This window comes from Coregonus lavaretus (assembly GCF_964263955.1).
Source record: "Coregonus lavaretus genome assembly, chromosome: 19".
Lineage (NCBI taxonomy): Eukaryota > Metazoa > Chordata > Actinopteri > Salmoniformes > Salmonidae > Coregonus > Coregonus lavaretus.
The window spans coordinates 34,805,784-34,832,179 of NC_140006.1; the positions used below are offsets into that span (position 1 = coordinate 34,805,784).

A 26,396-nucleotide genomic window follows, 5' to 3' on the forward strand; every position below is an offset into this window, starting at 1 on the left:
GAAGTTGCCTCCACTATTCCAGCACCATTTCAACTTTAACATTTCAACATCATCAAATCGCCTATGCTTAGTCTAATACAGTGACAACTAAGATACCAAAAACTATTTAGTCCAATAAATGTAAGCTAGATATGATGTGGCTGTCGATGGTACTGATTTCTCTGTGTGTGTGTGTGTAATTGTGTGTGTGTGAGTGACTGAGTGCAAGTAGAAAAAACATGTTGACTCACCCTACTTGTAGAGAAAAGCCAATGCCATCCTCCTCTCTTTCATGACTCTACATACATACAGTGCACGCCTTTAGATTTTGTTGTCCTAGGCTACCTGGCTAAAATGCTTGCTTGCTTGCTAGCTAGCCTAACTTCCTTTCATGGGCAACGATGTGCCAAGCCAGCTAGTTAACATTAGCCTACTACATCTAGTTACATATTGAACTTCTGTCCTCTCAGGCCAGCGGCACAATGTATGAATTTATGATTAGATCAGAATCGCCATTATAATCATAGGCTAGCATGGAGAATTAAGTAAAACCACAAGTCCAAATCCCTATCTCCATCCATGGCTAATTTAGGAAAGGGACAATTTTAACTAGCTAGCTAGCCACCGGACGACAACAACACAACGAGATGCAACAATTCAAGTTTTTTCTGTAAATGATATGTTGGTTTTGATGTAATGTGATTGGTGTGAAGCCAAATCCAAACTGGCTTCCCTTGCATTCAATACTACAGGTGGAAACAATGTCATACTCTTTTTGACCAGACAGCATCAGATAGATGGCCTACACGTACTGAGACAGAGGGGCGCTGTTTCGCTCCGCTCGGATGCTTTTTCCAATTAAATACATGTGAAATACTTGTGAATTGAAGGAAAATTAGGAAACACAGAGAGACGAAAGATCAATTATTGTTTGGGGGAAGCCTGGCTTCCCTTGGCATCCATGAGTACACGCTACTGGATAGGCAACATACTGTACATAAAACAATGTTTCCACTGACAAGATATGATGCCCTCTGCTGGCAAACCAAAGTTAAAGCAGGGCATAACATAGCAAGAGTGAGGCAGAGTAAGAGGGGGACCTGTATGTTTGCTGTAGCTCACCTTACACTATCCACCTTTGTAGATGAAAGGAAGAGTGAAGGTCACACAGATAAGCAGCACTGTTAACACCATCAACCCTCGATGCACCTGAACAAACACAGGACACATACACTGTATCTTTGATGCTTATCACCTTCAAGCAGTGACATATCAATATAAGGAGACAGCTTATTGTCCATGGACAGTATATTGCCTGAGCCGTTACGTCTACAGCCTGTACATCTTTAACCTTTTACCACAGATGTTACATTTTACTTAATCAGTTTGTTGTTACATACCTGGAACCTCATTTTCTGACAGAACAATGTTTTCTCTGGGCAATCAGGTTTGAAGTAGCTGGCTATGAAAGTGCCCGTGATTCCAGCCAACATCCAAGAAATCAACATGAGAGTGCTTGATATTGCAAAATAGATAATGTAAACAACTTTAGAGTACCCTTAATCATTCACAAATCAAGTCAATTAATGCCATATATATCAAATTGTTGACGAAAGTCTAACATTATACATTGAAATGTTTTCACCGACAGTTCTGTGAAGGGTACATTCTTATGTATTTGTTTGCCTGCTATTTTCAGTGTCCAGTCCACTCACTGTGAAATTTCATGAGGAAGGGTGATCGGGAGCCAGTGAGAATCTCTGCTGGGACATTGATGACCTTCTGCCGTGAGGATATGAGGGGTTAGCGGTCATGCCTCTGCACTTCGCCTCAAGACAATAGTCACAGAGGGGGATGAGTTAGCAGCAAGTCACTTACAGAAAGTAGGCTTCTTATACCATCAGTGACATATACTGTGACTAATATGTCAGTGAAGGTGACATACAATGGGTAGACACCATCGTTAGAAATAGGGCCAACAATTCATAAGATGCATGCTGTTGTATGACAGCATGACTGGAAGCCATTTCAGAGGCAGAATTACTAAATCCTTTCGCCAACCTTCATCCAAAAAACCTTTAATCTATATTCTCCATTCTTTGACAGTTTATCATTACCGTCATAAACAGGTCATAAAGTGGCCATTGAGGGAAACATTTATTTATTTTCTCTGCAATGTATCTAAATGATAGAACGCCTCAATCTAGATCTCCACATATTCTATTGATACCACAATTTATCTGACATTTACTGTAAATGTAGTCAGTAGCAGATGCTCAGACAGAACAATGAGCCAGATGTTTCACCGGATGTATATATCTGGTTGGAATTTCCACTTACCACCAAATATGGTGATGAGAGGAAGCCCAGTGGCCTGCAGTGGGAGAAGATGGATTTTGGCCGACATTCTGCACATTTTCTCATCAACTAAACATTTTTTGTTCCCAAAACTAGAATATCTTACAAACAGAGTGCACTATGTTTTAAAGACTTTACCTTTTGCCAAAGTTTTTTTAAATTGCATTGTTTAAAAGAAGTGCAAGCGCGAATTGAGTCATTGCACACACGCACTTCACAGTAGGCGTTTCCTAATGGAATATGCAAATACCTGCTAGAACGTGCCAATAGGATCTCGCTAGCTCGTGCTTGGCTCTGCCCACCTCCTTGCTTGTTCTGCCCAGTATGATTACTTTGCTCCCTTTGGAAATGACAGTCTACGGTCTATCTTGGGTTAGTTATAAACATGCGTGGGTGTCATTAAACAATAATGTGACATATATGTTTGATGAGACTTTTCCCCAGGGGCAGTAAGACAAGCCAATCTCAAACCACAAACCCCTTGACCTCATGGAAGAAAGAAAACATTGACATTACATCATTGAGAACTAGGATATAACTAGTAAAGCCAGGAAGCTGAGAAGACCAGATCAAAGTTGAATTTTTATTTTATGTACAAAGAAAGATATGTGTGGAATACAAAATCCACTAACAGATGTAATAAAGGAAACAATTTGAAATGAAGCACATCCTGTAAAGTAATCAGATACATATACAAACAGTTGTGTAAACAGTTATGCAACTGTATGCAATAGTAGAATGACAAGGGAGATAGCCTTAAAAACAGGTTATTGCAAGGGCAGTGTATTCCCAGGTGAATCAGCTACGTGGCCTAATCAGCTAAACAAGATAATGTGAAAGTATAAGAGGGTTTCACTTTCATATCAAAACCACTCAAGACTATATCACAGACCAAAACTACTTGTCCTAAAATGTAATAGCCTTATCACTGCATTTTCAATTTCTGCAATTTTGAGACCTCATCATATTGGAGTGGAAACCGACAAGACCACACAATGAATGTATTTATCAGCAGTTCTCCAAGTGGGTTCCGCAGAGGTATTGCAGGGGTTCCACGGCCAGATCTCAAAATGTATATAAAAAAAACAGTTAACAGATTTTGGCCAAGAGATCCGTAGAACAAGTTTAGAGAGTGTAATATAATACAATGTAATATTATGAATCAACAATTTATATTCTTAACCCTGGGCAACATGGGCCTGGGAGGCTCACAGGGATATTGGTAGCAACAGTAATCCACCAATTAGTACTGTAATACAAAACTAAGTCAGAAACACATTCATCTTTAACTGTAAACACAGGTTTTCATTTTATGCTGTAGATTTTGATTGTGAGATACCACAGTAAGTTACATGGAAAGATATGTTGAGGAGAGAGAATGCTGAGGGAATCAGACAGAAGACCTGAACTGGGTACTGGATATGGAAATGCACCACATGAAGGCAGTGGTGTAAAGTACTACTTAAGTCATTTTATGGGGTATCTGTACTTTACTACTTATATTTTTGACAACTTTATATTTTACTTCACTACATTCCTAAAGAAAATAAATGTACTTTTTACTCCATACATTTCCCTGACACCCAAAAGTACTCATTACATTTTGAATGCTTAGCAGGACAGAAAAATGGTCCAATTCACACACATTTTCTATTAAGGTATCTTTACTTTTACTCAAGTATGGCAATTGGGTACTTTTTCCACCATTTTATTTGTATTTTATTACAATCAATATTAAAATAGTACAACAAGGATGTATGCTGGCGGGCTTGGGTTACCACAAAACACAGCTCTCAAAAATAAAATAATATGAAAAAAACTTTGACTCAACATATATATACACACTGTGTCATCCTCCGTCGCCCTAGGCTCCCTGCCTACAAGCGATCTCACTCCACACTCAGTTTGGCAAACATGGTTCTTCGCATGTGTTCTGCAAATCTGCATGCTGTCCTACACTGTCAGTGAAAGGTTGCGACGCTCCCTGGGTTGGTAGGGTGGCCATGTCCTCCTCAGCCTTTCTCTTCCTTGGGGAAAGGGTCAGTGTAAGATCTTTATCCTGTGGGACAAGGGCTTTCATTTCCTGCAATAGGCTTTGCAGATGTGAAGACAGGCCAGTCAGGTACTGTTCATCTTGAAGATGATAGGTGAGGTCTGTGATTTCTTTTAGATAGCCTGCACATTGCTTCTGCAACACCTTCAAGTTCTTCTTAGAGGACCTCTTTGGGATAAAGAATATATGTGTTTATCACAAAGGGGTAATTTATTAAACATTTTTATATAATTCTTTAGGTAGGACCGCATGCATATATATACATATACCTCGCCAACAAGTGCGTGTGAGCTATGCTCAGAGAGAGAGGGGAACCTGACGCAGTAGACAACCTCTGCCTTCACAGAGCTGGGTTTTTCACTTAGTGCTGCCTTCAGGTCTTTGGAGGCCTCCTTTTTAGAGCGAACAGTACTCTCCTCAATCTAGATAGGAAATAATGTGGTTGTCAAATGTGTACTGTTATGTACAGCGTTAGACTGTCACCTACAGGCCTAAACCTTGATATAGTTATTCATATTTACCTTAAAACCAGGAAAGCGGATAATGTGGGCAATGTTTATTAAAGCCTTGCAGTCCACCTTCTTCGTATTTTGTTTCCGTCTCTTTAAGGCATGGTCTTCAAGCTATGGAAGGTGGCAAAACATTTAATAATAATTGATTGGACTTATATAGCAATTTGAGACACCCAAAGCGCTTTACAGTGTAGGGGGAACTCACCTCACCCACCACCAATGTACATGTAACTGCCAAAATAAAGGAAACACCAACATAGTGTCTTAATAGGGTGTTGGGCCACCACGAGCCGCCACAGCAGCTTCAATGCGCCTTGGCATAGATTCTACAAGTGTATTGGAGGGACGCAACATCATTTGGTGTTTTGTTGATGGTGGTGAAAAACGCCGTCTCAGGCACCGCTCCAGAATCTCCCATAAGTGTTCAATTGGGTTGAGATCTGGTGACTGAGACACAGCCCCTATGCTCCTTGGAGACCCCTCTTTCAAAGTCACAGATCTCTTCTTCTAGTCATGGTAGCCAAAATAATGGGCAACTGGGTATTTTTATACATGACCCTTAGCATGATGGGATGTTAATTGCTTAATTAACATTTACATTTACATTACATTTACGTCATTTAGCAGACGCTCTTATCCAGAGCGACTTACAAATTGGTGCATTCACCTTAAGATAGCCAGTGGGACAACCACTTTACACATTTTTTTTTTGTTTAAATTTTGAGGGGGTGGGGTGGGTAGAAGGATTACTTTTATATTATCCCAGTTATTCCTTAAAGAGGTACCACACCTGTGTGGAAGCACCTGCTTTCAATATACTTTTTATCCCTCATTTACTAAGTGTCTCCTTTATGTTGGCAGTTACCTGTATCTCACCCACTACCATTTTGAGCCAGACGGCTCACCACACATTAGCTATCATGGTGGAGAGGCGAGGAGATACACTACCAGTCAAAAGTTTGGACACACCTACTCATTCAAGGGTTTTTCTTTATTTTAAAAATGTTTTACATTGTAGAATAATAGTGAAGACATCAAAACTATGAAATAACACATATGGAATCATGTAGTAACCAAAAAAGTTAAACAAATCAAAATATATTTTATATTTGAGATACTTCAAATAGGCACCCTTTCCCTTGATGACAGCTTTGCACACGCTTGGCATTCTCTCAACCAACTTCACCTGGAATGCTTTTCCAACAGTATTGAAGGAGTTCCCACATATGCTGAGCACTTGTTGGCTGCTTTTCCTGCACTCTGAATTTAGAAGTCAAGGCTCACTTAACCAGCATGGCTACCACAGCATTCTGCAGCGATACGCCATCCCATCAGGTTTGGGCTTAGTGGGACTATCATTTGTTTTTCAACAGGACAATGACCCAACACACCTCCAGGCTGTGTAAGGGCTATTTTACCAAGAAGGAGAGTGATGGAGTGCTGCATCAGATGACCTGGCCTCCACACTCCCCTGACCTCAACTCAATTGAGATGGTTTGGGATATGTCGGACGGCAGTGTGAAGGAAAAGCAGCCAACAAGTGCTCAGCATATGTGGGAACTCCTTCAAGACTGTTGGAAAAGCATTCCAGGTGAAGCTGGTCGAGAGAATGCCAAGAGTGTGCAAAGCTGTCATCAATGCAAAGGGTGGCTATTTGATGAATCTCAAATATAAAATACTTATTTGGTTACTACATGATTCCATGTGTTATTTCATAGTTTTGATGTCTTCACTATTATTCCCTTGAATGAGTAGGTGTGTCCAAACTTTTGACAGGTACTGTATATGCCAATTAGAAGAATGATTATGGAATGAGGCCCAGTTGGGAATTGGATTTTAGCCAGGGCTACTCTTGCAATAAGTGCCATGGGATCTTTAGTGACCACAGAGGGTCAGGAAACCCATTTAACGTCCAATCTTCTTCAATTTCATTAAGGTACAGTCTATAGTTAGTTAGCCTAGTACACTTCAACATTATCGAAATGAAATTAATGTTGTAAAAGTGTATGGTAGAAATGACAGCGATCAGTCTTTGAACTTACCGCCTTCTTGTTCATTTTAGCAGCATGTTTCTCTTTAGCTTTTACTTGTCGGTCTTTCCCCTGATGGCATTCATATGTGCTTGTGCCCACAACCTGAAATGGAACTCCACTGAATGGGTGACTTTTTACCTCCCAGCTGATCTTCTTTCCTGCCAAAGGGTGTGCATCTGTTGAAGGACAAGAACCTGATATATTACTGTTGGGAAACTAACGTAGGGCGGCAGGCCAGTAACCGAAATGTCGCTGGTTCGACGCCCGAGCCGACTAGGTGAAAAATATGTTGCTGTGCCCTTGAGCAAGGCACTTAACCCTAATTGCTCCCGTAAGTCGCTCTGGATAAGAGCGTCTGTTAAATGCAAAAATAAATAAATATAAAGTAACAAAGTTGCTCTATCCAAGAACTCCTCTGTGCTTGGAATGGAATCCCTTATGCTAGGAACTATTCAAAATGATGCCTGTTCCAGCTGGCTGATGGGCGTTATTAGATGGGTACTGTTTGGCGTTATTAGATGGGTACTGTTTGGCGTTATTAGATGGGTACTGTTTGGGGTTAATAGATGGGTACTGTTTGGCGTTATTAGATGGGTACTGTTTGGCGTAACACAGATCATTTGACCAACCTTAAATTGTCGATACTTCCCATCTTGGAAGATAACCAATGTCTTCTAAACATCCATGTCTAGTTGCAGGGGGTTCGTTTGAATGTATAAAATGATCAGAAGTCTACAACAGCTCAATACATTGGAGGTGCCATTTTTTCGGTTGCATGTAGCTTTTTTGGAAGTACATACCAGCCGTGACGGCAATAAATGACGATAGTAATCTAAACTCCATATTTGGTGAGTATCTAACATATTTTCACATTATTAAACTTGAAAAGCTGCTGAATGCCAAGTTGCATGGCTGCTTCCTGGGCTTAAAGGAGATTCGCCATATCAACGGCTCCTGTAAGGCTAGTCCTTGATCATGACTCTCAGTTCCATTACATTACAGATAAGTCATTGGATGAAGGTGTCTTCCGTACGGGGGAGTTTTGTTAAGAGCACGGCGCTCAATCTGAACATTAACATCTCGCTTGCGGTACAGTTTTGGAAGCATAAGGACCTTATCGTTCATATCAGCGAGAAACAAAATTCCAAAACAAAAGGTTAAATTGATACACACCTTGATAAGGTTAGGGTTAGCGTTCCCACACGGCCATATCTCCATGTTACAGCGCATGTTTACGGAAAACAGACAGAAGACAAGAGGCGACCACTGTGCTAATTAGCTATCTAACATGCTCGGAACACTTGTGTGTAAGCGTAACTCGGGAAGTGTCGTTTTGTCGGCTGGAGGCACCCATAGCTGTAGGGATCTGTGCAAAACTGCTACAGTTTGTGTATCTTTCTATTTGAAGGATTCTTTCTCGCTGATGAAAGATATGGGCCAGATGTTTCGAAAGGTGTATCGCAAGCGATGATTATTGATGTTTCTAAACGTTAAAACACAGCGTAGGGCCTGTAGTTCACATGAGCTAGTTGTGGGCGACGCTATTGGCTGAAAACTGTAGGGCAGGGTTCTTCAATTCCGGTCCTGGAGGGCCGAAACACTTCTGTTTTTTATTTCTACCTGGTAGTTAATTGCACTCACCTGGTGTCCCAGGTCTGAATTAGCCCCTGAATAGAAGGAGAGGATGAAAAACAGAGGTGTTTCGGCCCTCCAGGACCGGAATTGAAGAACCCTGCTGTAGGGAGAAGGCAGAATGCTGCAAGAGTGTCTGTAAGGCCAGATTCTGGTTCAGCTAAACCCCACCTATTTCTACAATTTCTCTTCTGAAAATCTGATTTTAAACCTAACCTTAAGACCAAAAATCAATGTATTTTCTTCATGAATCTTTATCATACAGCCAATGTTTTTTTTGTGGCTGTGGTAACTAGTGACAACCTCCATGAACCTGTTACCAAATGGTCATGGCTAGAAGGGATCGAGCTTGTCAAATTAACTTAAAAAGTTTAAATGTTATGCATTTTAGCTAACCTTTTTCCGAACGTTATTCTCCTATTCTCCTAACCTGCTGCGTAACTTTTCCTAACCTGCTACGAAAAGTCAAATCTGACGTTAATTTGACCAAAGCTCGATGCCTTCTAGTCATGACTGTTAAAATCAGTTTTGCCAGGTCCAGCAAAAATTTCTAGCCCAATGACCTCTGAAAACCTGCGCACAAGGCCTGATAACTAGCCCCCCAAAACAATTTCGCAGCAAGAGAGGAGTTACCACTTGTCCATGAAACCCTTTTTCCATAAAGTTATTGAGCAAATTAAGAAGGAATATTTACGTCAATTTTAACGACATAGGCTAAGGAGGAAAATGTGGTTTTCCATCAAAATAATAATTATTGCAAGTTTAAGAATATGTCGCAAAAAAACAGCATTCAGGGCTCAAACCACTCAGTTTATAATTGTAAATCAATCATGTTTGTGTATGTGCATAACTATAGATAAATCCGACGGGAGAGTTTGAGTGATGAAAGTTGGACAGAGGAGCTCAATCTCTGTGCAAGAAACACTTAGACGAACTTCCAAAAACGAATGTTTGGCTATTTTCTGGCAATTGTGCCTTCATTGTGTGAAAGATGTTAATACTACAAACCGTTATAAATGGCCTATTTGCGAGATTGACTTGTTATTTCAATAGGCATAGTCTACTGACTCAAATCTGGGTTTATAATTGCAATTAAACTCTGCCATGGTTTGCTGAGCTAGATGCCGGTAGCCTATAGCCCCTGAAAGGACAACATCTCATTTCAGGGAAAAGTCCACAATGAAACTGACATTAAATGTGGATAATGATACATTCGCGATAGAGCTGTGACCATGATCACAATTTATAACTTCCAATTTAATTAACTAAACATGGCCATTAAGAATTGCATAATAACACAAGGCTACAACAAAAAACTGAATTATAGGCTATTTATTACATCTGTTTGCCAGCTCCAGGTAGCCTACACAAGTGGCACAAATTGATTTGCAATGACTCCAGTGATTTCAACATATTTATTGTACTGTATCAAATGGTAGACTACAGTAGCCTACAATGGCATATAAATTAATAGCCTACTTGACGGCCAACAGATGCAAATGTAGCCTATCATTGCCCACATTTAATGTCATTTTCATTGTGGACATTTGACCATGACAGAAGCACGCGAAGGAGTTCCATATCTCACATTTCAAATTTCTATTCGCACAGCGCTCCAGACCCCAGAACTGAGCATCAGTAAACACTTCGCTTGATATGGTTAGCCATAAGAAAAGTCGACATTTGAATGCAGTTTACTTTAAACCACCTCTTACAGAATGTATCTAAAGAGCTCTAGTGCGCCTAAAGTCCTTTCCAATGTTTGGCGCCGTTATATCAGTTCTAGCGCGTTAATATGTTTTATGGAAAAAGGGTGTCTCCATAATGACCAATCCAAATAGCCTACCTACAACTGGTAAAAAGTTGTCACGATGTGCGTGGGTGTTGTTCTGTCTCCTTGACTCAGCTGCCTCTGCAGCACTCTCTCAACGCACACACAACCATTCATTCATTCACTCACTCACTCACCGTTCACTGCCTGAGTCAGCAGCAGCAGGTTACAGTTATATATATATATATAAGAAATGCCATGGCGGCCGCGGCACAATTTAGAAGTAGCCCAAAAACCCGCCACATCGTTTTCAAAGTAGCCCAATTTGGCAAGACTACCGCGAACATGGCAACCCTGGTTACAATCTGTTAGCTAGCGTTAGCTCATTTTAGGAGGTGGAGTAAGTAGTTAGTGTGAAGGAAGAGGCAGTCCTTTACTAAATGACCAGACCAAAAGATACAGACCTAGTTAGCTAACTATTCCCACAGTATGTCTACACCATTTTTTGTTACTGTATACCCCAGTGGTCTGGCGACACCAACTCAGCATACACAGTACAAGCCACAGTGTTACTAGCTAGCAACGTTAACGTTAAACCATCTTTGATATAACGTTAGCCACTTCGCTCCGGGAGTAAGTAGCCTAGTACATCAGACGGTGATAGGCAACTAGCTTACCCATTCGCCCAAAACGTTTGTCTTTGCGCAAGATTATGTATTTCAACGACGTTGTCTCTTCTTGTTTTGCTATTTCTTTAGTTATTTGGTCTTCACTATCAAACTCGCTAAATTGCAATGTTGCTGCCATTTTGAAAATGACGGGGTTATCACTGCCTCATCTGATTGGTTGGATGATGGTGCTTCCGACTTTGCAACTTGGACGAATAAAGCAAATCAGTGTGTTGTTTGATTTGATAACACTGAAAATGTTTCCTTATATTATTTTGGGATTTATCATTGGGCACATGGACAGTGAAAATAAATGACAACCATTCCAGTTTCGTTTTTTGTTTATGTGTAGGCTACTCCTGCACAGCAGGTGGTGCTATGCCTATTGACAGTGGACATGCAGCAGGCAAGAATGCCCCGTAGAAGATTGTTTACACTCGTTATATTGTTACCCTACCAAACACCGTCAAGTGTGGACTTTCACGATCATTGTAGCTTGTGTAGTTAAACATAATGGAAGATCGAAGCCTTCCTCGTATTGTGGTCATTGCACTGTCTGTGCTGATCTACATTTCTGCTTTAGCAATTAATGCTATGGCAGGCGCTGGAAAGGGTGAGTCTATCATGTAATTTAGCTAACAAAAAAAACAAAAAAAGAAGCTAACTCATGTGAATTCAGTGTTGTAATTTACTATGTTTTAACTGTGTAGCGCTTCCTAAATGGCTTTTCATACTAAACTGTTGTACAGGAAATAAACATTTTATGGCAGCACAGTTACCCAATGCCATTATTCTGTTATTTATTCTGAAGTAGAAGCATGAAATGTTCCTAGCTTCATGTTTAGCTAGGGAAATGAAGAACCCACCCTATTACACAAAGTCAATGACAACCTTGTCCTCAGGGGAGGATGTCTGGTGCTGGAGACTACATAACTGACACAAACCCTGTAGTTTCCCCATCAGTTACACTGTACTTGTTTTGCAATCTCCTCTCTCCTAGGACCATTCCATTCGAGTACAGGGAACATTTCCAAGAAGTATGAGACCGACATAACTCCGGCCGGATGGACCTTCTCTATCTGGGGGCTCATCTACTCCTGGCTGACTCTCATGCTCATCTATATCATCTCCTTTCTCTACAGAGGGTACAGACACAACTATTCACCTACAGTGGGGAAAAAAAGTATTTAGTCAGCCACCAATTGTGCAAGTTCTCCCACTTAAAAAGATGAGAGAGGCCTGTAATTTTCATCATAGGTACACGTCAACTATGACAGACAAAATGAGATTTTTTTTCTCCAGAAAATCACATTGTAGGATTTTTTAATGAATTTATTTGCAAATTATGGTGGAAAATAAGTATTTGGTCAATAACAAAAGTTTCTCAATACTTTTATATACCCTTTGTTGGTAATGACACAGGTCAAACGTTTTCTGTAAGTCTTCACAAGGTTTTCACACACTGTTGCTGGTATTTTGGCCCATTCCTCCATGCAGATCTCCTCTAGAGCAGTGATGTTTTGGGGCTGTCGCTGGGCAACACAGACTTTCAACTCCCTCCAAAGATTTTCTATGGGGTTGAGATCTGGAGACTGGCTAGGCCACTCCAGGACCTTGAAATGCTTCTTACGAAGCCACTCCTTCGTTGCCCAGGCGGTGTGTTTGGGATCATTGTCATGCTGAAAGACCCAGCCACGTTTCATCTTCAATGCCCTTGCTGATGGAAGGAGGTTTTCACTCAAAATCTCACGATACATGGCCCCATTCATTATTTCCTTTACACGGATCAGTCGTCCTGGTCCCTTTGCAGAAAAACAGCCCCAAAGCATGATGTTTCCACCCCTATGCTTCACAGTAGGTATGGTGTTCTTTGGATGCAACTCAGCATTCTTTGTCCTCCAAACACGACGAGTTAAGTTTTTACCAAAAAGTTATATTTTGGTTTCATCTGACCATATGACATTCTCCCAATCCTCTTCTGGATCATCCAAATGCACTCTAGCAAACTTCAGACGGGCCTGGACATGTACTGGCTTAAGCGTCTGGCACTGCAGGATTTGAGTCCCTGGCGGCGTAGTTTGTTACTGATGGTAGGCTTTGTTACTTTGGTCCCAGCTCTCTGCAGGTCATTCACTAGGTCCCCCCGATTTTTGCTCACCGTTCTTGTGATCATTTTGACCCCACGGGGTGATATCTTGCGTGGAGCCCCAGATCGAGGGAGATTATCAGTGGTCTTGTATGTCTTCCATTTCCTAATAATTGCTCCCACAGTTGATTTCTTCAAACCAAGCTGCTTACCTATTGCAGATTCAGTCTTCCCAGCCTGGTGCAGGTCTACAATTTTGTTTCTGGTGTCCTTTGACAGCTCTTTGGTCTTGGCCATAGTGGAGTTTGGAGTGTGACTGTTTGAGGTTGTGGACAGGTGTCTTTTATACTGATAACAAGTTCAAACAGGTGCCATTAATACAGGTAACGAGTGGAGGACAGAGGAGCCTCATAAAGAAGAAGTTACAGGTCTGTGAGAGCCAGAAATCTTGCTTGTTTGTAGGTGACCAAATACTTATTTTCCACCATAATTTGCAAATAAATTCATTAAAAATCCTACAATGTGATTTTCTGGATTTTTTTTCTCAATTTGTCTGTCATAGTTGACGTGTACATATGATGAAAATTACAGGCCTCTCTCATCTTTTTAAGTGGGAGAACTTGCACAATTGGTGGCTGACTAAATACTTTTTTTTTTTGCAGATTTTGCAGGTTTTCCTACTTACAAAGCATGTAGAGGTCTGTAATTTTTTATCATAGGTACACTTAAACTATGAGAGACGGAATCTAAAACAAAAATCCAGAAAATCACATTGTATGATTTTTAAGTAATTAATTTGCATTTTATTGCATGACATAAGTATTTGATACATCAGAAAAGCAGAACTTAATATTTGGTACAGAAACCTTTGTTTGCAATTACAGAGATCATACGTTTCCTGTAGGTCTTGACCAGGTTTGCACACACTGCAGCAGGGATTTTGGCCCACTCCTCCATACAGACCTTCTCCAGATCCTTCAGGTTTCGGGGCTGTCGCTGGGCAATACGGACTTTCAGCTCCCTCCAAAGATTTTCTATTGGGTTCAGGTCTGGAGACTGGCTAGGCCACTCCAGGACCTTGAGATGCTTCTTACGGAGCCACTCCTTAGTTGCCCTGGCTGTGTGTTTCGGGTCGTTGTCATGCTGGAAGACCCAGCCACAACCCATCTTCAATGCTCTTACTGAGGGAAGGAGGTTGTTGGCCAAGATCTCGCGATACATGGCCCCATCCATCCTCCCCTCAATACGGTGCAGTCGACTTGTCCCTTTTGCAGAAAAGCATCCCCAAAGAATGATGTTTCCACCTCCATGCTTCACGGTTGGGATGGTGTTCTTGGGGTTGTACTCATCCTTCTTCGTCCTCCAAACACGGCAAGTGGAGTTTAGACCAAAAAGCTCTATTTTTGTCTCATCAGACCACATGACCTTCTCCCATTCCTCCTCTGGATCATCCAGATGGTCATTGGCAAACTTCAGTCGGGCCTGGACATGCGCTGGCTTGAGCAGGGGGACCTTGCGTGCGCTGCAGGATTTTAATCCATGACGGCGTAGTGTGTTACTAATGGTTTTCTTTGAGACTGTGGTCCCAGCTCTCTTCAGGTCATTGACCAGGTCCTGCCGTGTAGTTCTGGGCTGATCCCTCACCTTCCTCATGATCATTGATGCCCCACGAGGTGAGATCTTGCATGGAGCCCCAGACCGAGGGTGATTGACCGTCATCTTGAACTTCTTCCTTTTTCTAATAATTGCGCCAACAGTTGTTGCCTTCTCACCAAGCTGCTTGCCTATTGTGCTGTAGCCCATTCCAGCCTTGTGCAGGTCTACAATTTCATCCCTGATGTCCTTACACAGCTCTCTGGTCTTGGCCATTGTGGAGAGGTTGGAGTCTGTTTGATTGAGTCTGTGGACAGGTGTCTTTTATACAGGTAACGAGTTCAAACAGGTGCAGTTAATACAGGTAATGAGTGGAGAACAGGAGGGCTTCTTAAAGAAAAACTAACAGGTCTGTTAGAGCTGGAATTCTTACTGGTTGGTAGGTGATCAAATACTTATGTCATGCAATAAAATACAAATTAATTACTTAAAAATCATACAATGTGATTTTCTCGATTTTTGTTTTAGACTCCGTCTCTCACAGTTGAAGTGTACCTATGATAAATATTACAGACCTCTACATGCTTTGTAAGTAGGAAAACCTGCAAAATCTGCAGTGTATCAAATACTTGTTCTCCCCACTGTATATCAGTCAATCAATCAATAATTCAACCATGCAGGCTTCTTAACAGCTTCTACCCCCAAGCCATAAGACTCCTGAACAGCTAATCATGGCTACCCGGACTATTTGCATTGCCACCCCACCCCAACCCCCTCTTTTACGCTGCTGCTACTCTGTTTATTATTTATGCATAGTCACTTTAACTCTACCCACATGTACATATTACCTCAATTACCTCGACTAACCGGTGCCCCCGCACATTGACTCTGTACCGGTACCCCCCTGGATATAACCTCCCTACTGTTATTTTATTTTACTGCTGCTATTGCTATTTAAAAAAAATTCTTAAACTGCATTGTTGGTTAAGGGCTTGTAAGTAAGCATTTCACTGTAATGTCTACACCTGTTATATTCGGCGCAGGTGGCAAATAAAATTTGATCTATCTTTTAGGCTACTATTCTATAATATTCTATTATTTTAGGCCACCATCCTTCTGCTGTAGTATCAACACGTAGACAGTGTAATGCACTAATGAATTTATTAGATAGGAACATTGTATAATTATGATTGTAAATGATGTAGGTATTGCAACATAATGGTGTTGATGTTGGTAGCTACAGTAGAATGTTTGTTCTAATACCAACTTTCTTTTCTATTCCTCAGGAGCTGGAGCCTCTCTGTGCTGCCGTACGGTTTCTACATGTCCTGGATAGTCAACATGGCCTTCAACATGACCTGGCTGGTCCTATGGGATAAAGAGTGCGTAACAGTCTTTTAACACCTTAACCAATGAATTCCTGTTGCCTGACTAATCTGATTGAAGTGGATGGGTGGAAGCAAAATGGCAGCATCTCCACTTACACAATGGCTAGACCGGCCCCGCGCCATCGTTCACGTGATCATTTTGTCTCTCCCCAACAGACGCAATCATGACACGCAGGTTAAAATACCAAAATCAACTCTGAATCAATTATATTAATTTCCGGACGGGTCGAAACACACATGTTGCTAGCTCGTTTGTTTTGGGAGATTAACATTGGGTTGTTGTTTAACCTGACATGCATATGGTCCTCTTTTTAGCTGGTTCTTTGTAGAATTTTGACCCGGATTCATACAAAATTGTGTGTTTCTCTACTCCGACGATTAATCCACATATAAAAAGGGAAACCTAGTTAGTTTTATGTTAGTTAACTTTGATTAATCTCTCCCCGTTTTGTCTTTCAATCATCAACATGGGTTTGTATCTTCCTGATAACCAATAAGGAGGGGATTTGCAGCGCGTCGAGCGTCTTAAATATAACCAACTTCTATTTTACCGCCTGGCTACTCAGACACTCTGTGATGAGTTTGGTTGAAATTATTGAATAACGTGTATGTGTACATTTATTTTGCAAAGCTCGCACACGTAACATGGAAGTTGTATTCAGGGTGTTACTATAACCATACCACACCTACCCACGTTGTGGGCCTCTGCCAGTCTGTAGAGAATTTTGAGAGAAGTTGAACCTCATGGGCCTAGCATTCCCCCATTTCTTTTAACTCCTTTGCTCTACAATTAAAATACAAATACATAATGTATGAATACAAAGTTGTTACTACACAAGTTATATATAATTGTACCCATTTGAGATTCATTATATTGTTCTGGGTCTCTTACCAGGCCTATAGATTGTCAGCTCAAAACACCAAGGTAACTTGTGGATCAATGAGAGTGGTCTTTTTTACTGTTCCTTATAGGCAGATGACTGCTGCGTTGATTGTACTGGCAACCATTGCTGTCACCAACTACTCTATGATCTTCTTCTCCTGCTATGGGCTGAGTGTTTACGGAGCCTGGCTCAGCCAGAACCACCCCAGGGATCTCTGGTGCATCCGGGTGCTGGTGAGTTTAATTTGAGGCTTAATCGAGTTAGTTGTTAGACTCACACCATCCTCATGATTGTAGCCTGGTCCCAGATGTGCTTTAGCCAATTCCAGTCGGAGTAATGTTTTTCATAGGATTCATGCATGCCATTTAATTGTATGGCAACACTTACAGTGCCTTCAAAAGTATTCACACTCCTTGACTTTTTCTACATTTTGTTGTGTTACAGCCTGAATTTAAAATTGATTAAATTGAGATTTTTGTCACTGGCCTACACACAATACCCCATAATGTAAAAGTGGAATTATGTTTTCAGAAATTATTACAAATTAATTAAAAATGAAAAGCTAAAATGTCTTGAGTCAAAAAGTATTCAACCCCTTTGTTATGGCATGCCTAATTAAGTTCAGGAGTAAAACTTTGCATAACAAGTCACATAATAAATAGCATGGACTCACTCTGTGTGCAATAATAGTATTTAACATGAATTTTTTAATGACTACTTAATCTCTGTACCCCACACATATAGTACAATTATCTGTAAGGTCCCTTAGTCGAGCAGTGAATTTCAAACCCAGATTCAACCACAAAGACCAGGGAGGTTTTCCAATCACTCACAAAGAAGGGTACCTATTGGTAGATGGGTAAAAAAAAAGCAGACATTGAACATCCCTTTGAGCATGGTGAAGTTATTAATTAAACTTTGGATGGTATATCAATACACCCAGTCACTACAAAGACACAGGCGTTCTTCCTAACTCAGTTGCCGGAGAGGAAGGAAACCGCTCAGGGATGTCACCATGAGGCCAATGGTGACTAAAATTAAAACAGTTACAGAGTTTAATGGCTGTGATAGGAGAAAACTGAGGCTGGATCAACAATATTGTAGTTACTCCACAATACCAACCTAATTGACAGCGTGAAAAGAAGGAAGCCTTTACAGAATAAACATATTCCAAAACATGCATCCTATTTGCAACAAGGCACTAAAGTAATACTGCAAAAAATGTGGCAAAGCAATTAACTTTTTGTCCTGAATACAAAGCGTTATGTTTGGGGCATATCCAATACAACACATTACTGAGTACCATTCTCCATATGTTCAAGCATAGTGGTGGCTGCATCATGTTATGGCTATGCTTGTATTCATTACGGACTGGGGAGTCAGGATAAAAAATTAACAGATTGGAGCTAATCACTTGAGGAAAACCTGCTTCAGTCTGCTTTCTACCAGACACTGGGAGATGAATTCATCTTTCAGCAGGACAATGACCTAAAACACAAGGCCAGATCTACACTGGAGTTGCTTACTAAGAAGACAGTGAATGTTCCTGAGTGTCCGAGTTACAGTTTTGACTTAAATCTGCTTGAAAACCTATGGCAAGACCTGAAAATGATTGTCTAGCAATGATCAACAACCAATTTCACAGAGCTTGAAGAATTTTGAAAAGAATAATGGGCAAATGTTGCACAATCCAGGTGTGGAAAGCTCTTAGAGACTCACAGCTGTAATTGCTGCCAAAGGTGATTCTATCATGTATTGACTCAGGGGTGTGAATACCTATGTAAATTAGATATTTCTGTATTTCCTTTTCAATAAATGTGCAAACATAAAAAATTAAAAAAACATGTCTTCACTTTGGCATTATGGGGTATTGTGTGTAGACTTTTGAGAAAAAAACAACATTTAATCCATTTTGAATTCAGGCTGTAACACAACAAAATGTGGAATAAGTCAAGGGGTATGAATACTTTCTGAAGGCACTGTATATTGAGAGTAGTTGGCTAAAGCACATACAGCTCTGGAGCCAGGCCATCCTACTGCATTTTACTTTATATAATCATTCTATTGTGATGTATTTTCCCTAGCCATCTTAGGTAAGCCACTTTTCAGTTGCTCTATCCTTCCTTTGTCCTCTTATGAGGAATTCTACAGTCGTATACTACAAGTAACGTTTTCTTAAATCTTAGGTGCAGAATGGCATTGCCCTGTATACCACATGGACAACCATCGCCACTCTGATCAACTTCACCCTGGTGTTGGACCTCTCTGGAGTGGCAAAGAACACTGCAGCCACTGTGTCTCTCTGTATCCTACTGGTGGAGGTGATCGCATGGTAAGCACAGTTTTACAAACAGTCTTTCTAATGACAATCAGGCTCATCTTTTGATTACAGTTTTGGGCATGTGATACATATATTTTATGTGTTAATTAAGTAGCTGTTCCCAATGTAAATTAGAACTCTCAGCACGTTTGTGCACACAGCCACACACTCAATGTAATTGTAATGTGTTGTTTATTGTAGGTTTGGTATTGAGAACTTCCTGCTGGATCAGCATGTGAGGTACATCCTGACTATTTACCCTGTGGTGATAATTGCGCTGGTTGGAAATGTGTTCAAGCACTATGACCCTGCAGCACCAAGCGCTAACGCTATCTTCATGGGTGAGTAGGCCTCATCTTTCAGATTAGAGATCTATTACCAAGTACAAAATCAATCCTTACCTCCTATACCTGAAAACGTCTTGTGGATTAGTCATTTGATGGGTGTAAGTAATATCTCCACCGAGTCATTTGATAGGCTAAATGGAGTTCCCACCATATTGCTCAGACCCAACAGATTCTTTCAGATCTACGAGATGCGTCTAGCTTCATTTGGGACTGGGCTAAAATCTCTTCATGTGAAACACTTAAACGTTGTGGAACCTCCCTCTCTATTCTCTATAAATCATATTAGAAACGAATATACATGTTAAAGATATATAGGGTCATTTACTCTGTCTTCTATCACTTCCAGTTGTGCTCTTGGTGGTTTCCTGTGTGCTCCTGGTGGTGCGAGTCGCCTTGGTGTTCAGGAGAAACCAGAACCAGCCCCTGTACGCTGGCATGAGCCTGGAGGCTCTGATCTCGCCCAGCAGCCTGACCAAGAAGCAGAAGAAGATATTAATGTAGAAGACTGGTACACACCACAATACCATACGATCTGTCTTTTCACCGACGTGGCAAAGCTCAATCGCCTATAACATACATAACACATCTGCCTATATTAAACTATACACATTCGTTATTCAGTTTGGACAAGAAGCAGAGGAAGATATTCATGTAGAAGACTGGTAATCTGTTATACACCATAGTACGATCTGTATACAATACGAAGTGTCAAAGCCTATGCTGCCTATAAAACATCCTGTATTGCGCACACTCAGTATTCAAGTATTAAAATATCTGTATTCATCCAATCATAACACTCCACTACACTGTAATGCATGACACATTCAATGTTTATAATACATGTAATAAGACATTTTTGTACACTAATCAATGCACTGAATAATCGTATAATCAATTCCAGTGTAAATTACACTATTTTTACTTGATTCATATTTTGTATTGATTTGATAAATAAAAACATTTTGCCTAGCCTACAGTGTGCTGTATTGATAATGATATGTTCACTTGATGAAACTATTAGTCTACACACTGATGATGAGTATGAGTAGAAAGATGGAATACTAAAATAACATGGGATGTTAGTGTTTTATTATATGGCTTTATGTGGGGCTAGGACATTTTGTCCTACATCTTTATCAAATAATGACACAGGGCTCGTTTGCGTGGTGAGGCTGAAACAACCTGACTGCAGACGAAAGTCGAGGAGAGAAGTCGGTGGAAGGTGCATCTGGACAGGTGAAAGTCGGACACTGATGTGGTTTTCCAACATTTACATTTAAGTCATTTAGCAGACGCTCTTATCCAGAGCGACTTACATTTCTTCACACATTAAATCACAAAACTACAGTGCCTTTCAAAAGTATTCAGACCACGTGGATTTCTTCACATCTCATTGTGTTACAAAGTGGGATTAAAATTGGTTTGTCATTTTTTGTCATCAATCTACACAAAATAACCTGTAATGTCCAAGTGGAAGATAAATTCTAACATTTCTGAAAGATTAATAAAAATTATATGAACTAAAATATAGTCGTATTCAGCTCCCTGAGTCAATAACTGTTAGATACAACTTCTGCATCGAGTCTATAAGAGCTTTGCACACCTGGATTGTGCAATATTTGCCCATTATTCTTTTCAAAATTCTTCAAGCTCTGTCAATATGTTGGGGATCATGGCTAAACAGCAATATTCAAGTCTTGCCATAGATTTCCAAGCAGATTTAAGTCAAAACTGTAACTTGGCCACTCAGGAACATTGACTGTATTCTTGGTAAGCAACTCCAGTGTAGATTTGGCCTTGTTGTATGTTATTTTCCTGCTGAATGGGGAATATCTCTCCCAGTCTCTGGTGTAAAGCAGACTGAAGCAGGTTTTCCTCTTGGATTTTGCCTGTGCTTAGCTCCATCCCGTTTCTTTTTATCCTGAAAAACTCCCCAGTATTTGCCTATGTCAAGCATACCCATACCATGATGCAGCCACCACCATGCTTGAAAATTAAGGAGGCAGTTACTCAGTGATGTGGTGTTGGATTTGCCCCAAACATAAGGCTTTGCATTTAGGCCAGAAAGTCTATTCCTTTCAAATCAAAATCAAATAAAATGTTATTTGTCACACACGCCGAATACAACAGGTGTAGACCTTACAGTGAAATGCTTACTTACAAGCCCCCAACCAACAGCAAGGCTTAGTGCAACATGGCAGTGTTGCCATTGTTTATAAAAAATAAAAAAAATATGTCGAGATACTCTCCAACCCCCATATCACACACTAGCATACTAAAATAGGTGTTTAATTAACGAGACAAACTCAAATACCACATTAATTTTGTATAGTGGATTATGCATCCACTATACATGAATCTCTGCAAAGTTTGTTCCAGTTTCAGTCATGTCTTTGGTTACGTTCGGGTGTGTCAAACAAAAACACCCTAATGATCGGTTGACAATAGAGCCTCCCACAATGCAGCCGATGGCTGCAGAATGAAGATGGTGAAGAGCAACTGCAGAAACTTACAGTCGACTGCAGTCAAAACTTCATGACCTTTGATCACATGATATTTGTAAAGTTCATGCAGTTGACATGTAGGCGCAAGTCGGACAATTGCTATCCCCATAATGCAACACACTATGAAAGGCGATGACCGACTTGACAAAAGTGATCCGTTCCAACAGTCTGCAAGGCAAAGTCAGATATAAGTCAAATTGGAAATTCTCTTGTAGCGTGAAATAAGCTGCAGAAAATGTTCCATACAGTGGGGGAAAAAAGTATTTAGGCAGCCACCAATTTTGCAAGTTCTCCCACTTAAAAAGATGAGAGAGGCCTGTAATTTTCATCATAGGTACACGCCAACTATGACAGACAAAATGAGATATTTTGTTTCCAGAAAATCACATTGTAGGATTTTTAATGAATTTATTTGCAAATGATGGTGGAAAATAAGTATTTGGTCAATAACAAAAGTTTCTCAATACTTTGTTATATACCCTTTGTTGGCAATGACACAGGTCAAACATTTTCTGTAAGTCTTCACAAGGTTTTCACACACTGTTGCTGGTATTTTGGCCCATTCCTCCATGCAGAATCTCCTCTAGAGCAGTGATGTTTTGGGGCTGTCGCTGGGCAACACAGACTTTCAACTCCCTCCAAAGATTTTGCTATGGGGTTGAGATCTGGAGACTGGCTAGGCCACTCCAGGAACTTGAAATGCTTCTTACGAAGCCACTCTTCCGTTGCCCGGGCGGTGTGTTTGGGATCATTGTCATGCTGAAAGACCCAGCCACGTTTCATCTTCAATGCCCTTGCTGATGGAAGGAGGTTTTCACTCAAAATCTCACGATACATGGCCCCATTCATTCTTTCCTTTACACGGATCAGTCGTCCTGGTCCCTTTGCAGAAAAACTGCCCCAAAGCATGATGTTTCCACCCCCATGCTTCACATTAGGTATGGTGTTCTTTGGATGCAACTCAGCATTCTTTGTCCTCCAAACACGACGAGTTGAGTTTTTACCAAAAAGTTCTATTTTGGTTTCATCTGACCATATGACATTCTCCCAATCCTCTTCTGGATCATCCAAATGCACTCTAGCAAACTTCAGACAGGCCTGGACATGTACTGGCTTAAGCAGGGGGACACGTCTGGCACTGCAGGATTTGAGTCCCTGGCGGCGTAGTGTGTTACTGATGGTAGGCTTTGTTACTTTGGTCCCAGCTCTCTGCAGGTCATTCACTAGGTCCCCCCGTGTGGTTCTGGGATTTTTGCTCACCGTTCTTGTGATCATTTTGACCCCACGGGGTGAGATCTTGCGTGGAGCCCCAGATCGAGGGAGATTATCAGTGGTCTTGTATGTCTTCCATTTCCTAATAATTGCTCCCACAGTTGATTTCTTCAAACCAAGCTGCTTACCTATTGCAGATTCAGTCTTCCCAGCCTGGTGCAGGTCTACAATTTTTGTTTCTGGTGTCCTTTGACAGCTCTTTGGTCTTGGCCATAGTGGAGTTTGGAGTGTGACTGTTTGAGGTTGTGGACAGGTGTCTTTTATACTGATAACAAGTTCAAACAGGTGCCATTAATACAGGTAACGAGTGGAGGACAGAGGAGCCTCTTAAAGAAGAAGTTACAGGTCTGTGAGAACCAGAAATCTTGCTTGTTTGTAGGTGACCAAATACTTATTTTCCACCATAATTTGCAAATAAATTCATAAAAAATCCTACAATGTGATTTTCTGGATATTTTTTTCTCAATTAGTCTGTCATAATTGAAGTGTACCTATGATGAAAATTACAGGCCTCTCTTACCTTTTTAAGTGGGAGAACTTGCACAATTGGTGGCTGACTAAATACTTGTTTCCCCCATTGTATTTACCACATTATTTAATAGAAAGCTTTGGAGCGGATCACTTTTGTCAATTCGGTGACCGTCGGTGGTCAAAGTGTGTTGCACTCTGTGGATAGAAATTGTCCGACTTGCGCCTACATGAGGATTGCATGAAATTGACAAAAACCATGTGATCAAAGGTCATTAAGTTTTAACTTCAGTCGACTGCAAGTTTCTGCAGTTGCTCTTCACCAACTTCATCCTGTAGCCATTTCCTGCATTGCGGGAGGCTCTATTGTCAACCAATCATTAGGGTGTTTTTGTTTGACCTACGAGAACGTTACCAAAGATGTGACTGAAACAGGAACCAAGGGGATATGTACAATTGTATGTGATATTTGAGGCTCTCTCTCACCAATTGGTAGTACAATACACACACATTTATTTACAGTTTGTGAGTGTGTGATATGGGGGTTGGAGACATGTTTATTTCGACATTACAAATAATAACTTTTATAAACAATGGCAACAATGCCATGTTGCACTGAGCCTTGCTGTTGGAAAACCACATCAACCTCCAACTTTCGGCTGTCGCAGATGCATCTCCCCGACTTCACTCCTCGACTTTCGTCTACAGTCGGTTGCTCTCGCCTTGCTACTCAAACGAGCCCATTCTCTATGGCGCTTGAACTCCATAGAGTTCTGCACTGCAGTCATGTAGCCTACATGTTACGTAACACATGTCCTCTTCATGTAGAAGCAGCGCAACCCTGCTCACGGTTTAATCTTGTATCGTTTCTTATTTAATGAATTCCATTTCAACATGTGGTGTTTCAGTCGAATGGTGCTCTTTAATAAGGCCAGATAATGTTGCCAAACAGGTAAGATTCGCATTGCACCTGTCTACAAGAAAGTATGATAATACTTTTTTCTTATATTCGTACATGTACGGTAGTCGGGTTAAAGGGCGTTGCAAAATTGACACTCCCCCCTGCTCAGATGCCAAGCCTATTCTTCAAAAAAAAAAACGATACTTTGTGTCTTTGCAAATGACATTAACGCGACTGTTCACGATGCATTGAGTATTTGAAGTTGGATGTAACAGGTACATAACTTTTGCTTTTCGACAGTTTGTAAGCTAAGCATAATGATTCAACACAATTTTGTGTACAGTGTGCGCATCTTGCAGATGCAGGTTGTGTGGTTGTCTGCTTGGTCCTTATACTTTAGTGAGTGGCAGACTGAGACTGGACACGGTAGATCGAGCATTTAAAATAGCTTGGTTGGCTTTTAAACCGACTGAATTCTGGACCTTATCCATAATGAGTTATGATTTAAATATGGACACTCATGCGCTGCGCAATATCAAGTGGGCGTTTGTTGACAGTGCGTTTTGGTGATGCGCGCATTGTAGACGCGAGAGAAGCTGTGGGATACATGCAGTGAACAACTGAAAAGGATTCAAACTTAGGTCTGCCGAATTTAGTTGATAGTGGAAAGAATTTAAACTGGACCTGTATGTTTTGATTTTGCTTGCGCCATTGGCTACATGGTTTCCAGTTCTGGATAAAAGGCTGCCTGCCAATTGCATCAAGTGACAGCTCCACTTCTAAGAATTTCACCTTTGTGGTGACTATTATCACATTTCAAATGCATTGATCTTTAAGAAATGGATCCAATAGTCCAATTTCAACCTCACCATTTCAGCTGTCACAATGTGTCAACAATGTTATGTTACAAACTGCAATAGGCTGCTGAAATGTAACTATTTTTAGACAGCTGGAATAGCCTACAATTTCTGTTAATTGCTTACATTTTATAATATATAATAATATAATATGCCATTTAGCAGACGCTTTTATCCAAAGCGACTTACAGTCATGCGTGGTTGTGCTGTAACCATCCATGTTTTGGGGAATAGACTGGACGTGTACAACTAAATGTTAAATGTTGTTAAATGTACAGAAAGATGTGTAGCTTATGAGAGCGAAAGATGTTAGTCAAATTTCAATATGAATGTATTTGGAAACATGGGCTACTTGGAAATATGGGCTACAGTTGCCTGCATGTAAGTTGCAATGTTGTTGATGGCTGGTGACATATTCATTTTTTTTTTCAACAGGGGGTTCTCGATCGTTTTTTTCCAAAGCATCATCCCCGGTACAGTAAAGGACGACCTAAATAAGGAAAGTCAAAATGTCCCTCCAGGCAAAACAAGTCAGAGTCCTGGTCCTCAACGATATGGAACAGCTGGGAAGGACACTCTTCCGCCTGGACCAAGGTACCTGGACATTATTTCCTTTTTATGCATGGCTTAGGCTACCATGGTATTGATTTATTGAGACTGAGAATAACAAGAAAGTTTAGGTGGTATTTTAACATGAGACGTGTAGAAATATTTGCTAGTGTGCTATTTCTATAGATAGCCCATGGGGACTGGGGATTGTGGTTGCAGGC

General features: G+C 40.7%; 2 protein-coding genes and 1 long non-coding RNA gene across 6 annotated transcripts in view; 2 read left to right on the forward strand and 1 right to left on the reverse strand.

The window, feature by feature from the left end:
* Positions 1 to 2,899: 2,899 nt before the first annotated feature.
* LOC311146235 lies at positions 2,900 to 11,169 on the reverse strand. Its single transcript, XR_014614665.1, has 5 exons — positions 11,016 to 11,169; positions 6,945 to 7,111; positions 4,912 to 5,013; positions 4,660 to 4,812; positions 2,900 to 4,558 (listed from the first exon to the last, which is right to left on the reverse strand). It is a non-coding gene; the product is annotated as an uncharacterized lncRNA (long non-coding RNA).
* Positions 11,170 to 11,390: 221 nt separating this feature from the next.
* Positions 11,391 to 20,596, forward strand: LOC311146371 (uncharacterized protein). Its single transcript, XM_084182857.1, has 7 exons — positions 11,391 to 11,619; positions 12,007 to 12,151; positions 15,972 to 16,067; positions 17,046 to 17,190; positions 19,144 to 19,289; positions 19,479 to 19,618; positions 19,971 to 20,596. The coding sequence occupies exons 1-7, from the start codon at positions 11,520 to 11,522 to the stop codon at positions 20,123 to 20,125; spliced, it is 927 nt and encodes a 308-aa protein (XP_084038983.1). The 5' UTR covers positions 11,391 to 11,519; the 3' UTR covers positions 20,126 to 20,596.
* Positions 20,597 to 24,951: 4,355 nt separating this feature from the next.
* Positions 24,952 to 26,396, forward strand: part of agla (amylo-alpha-1, 6-glucosidase, 4-alpha-glucanotransferase a) — a 34,917-nt gene continuing 33,472 nt past the window's right edge. The window contains exons 1-2 of one of the 4 annotated variants that reach the window (XM_084183675.1): positions 24,952 to 25,044; positions 26,062 to 26,220. In XM_084183675.1, coding sequence (XP_084039801.1) covers positions 26,136 to 26,220 — 85 coding nt within the window. In that variant the 5' untranslated portion in view covers positions 24,952 to 25,044; positions 26,062 to 26,135. The other 3 variants (XM_084183676.1, XM_084183677.1, XM_084183678.1) reach the window with 3 other exon arrangements.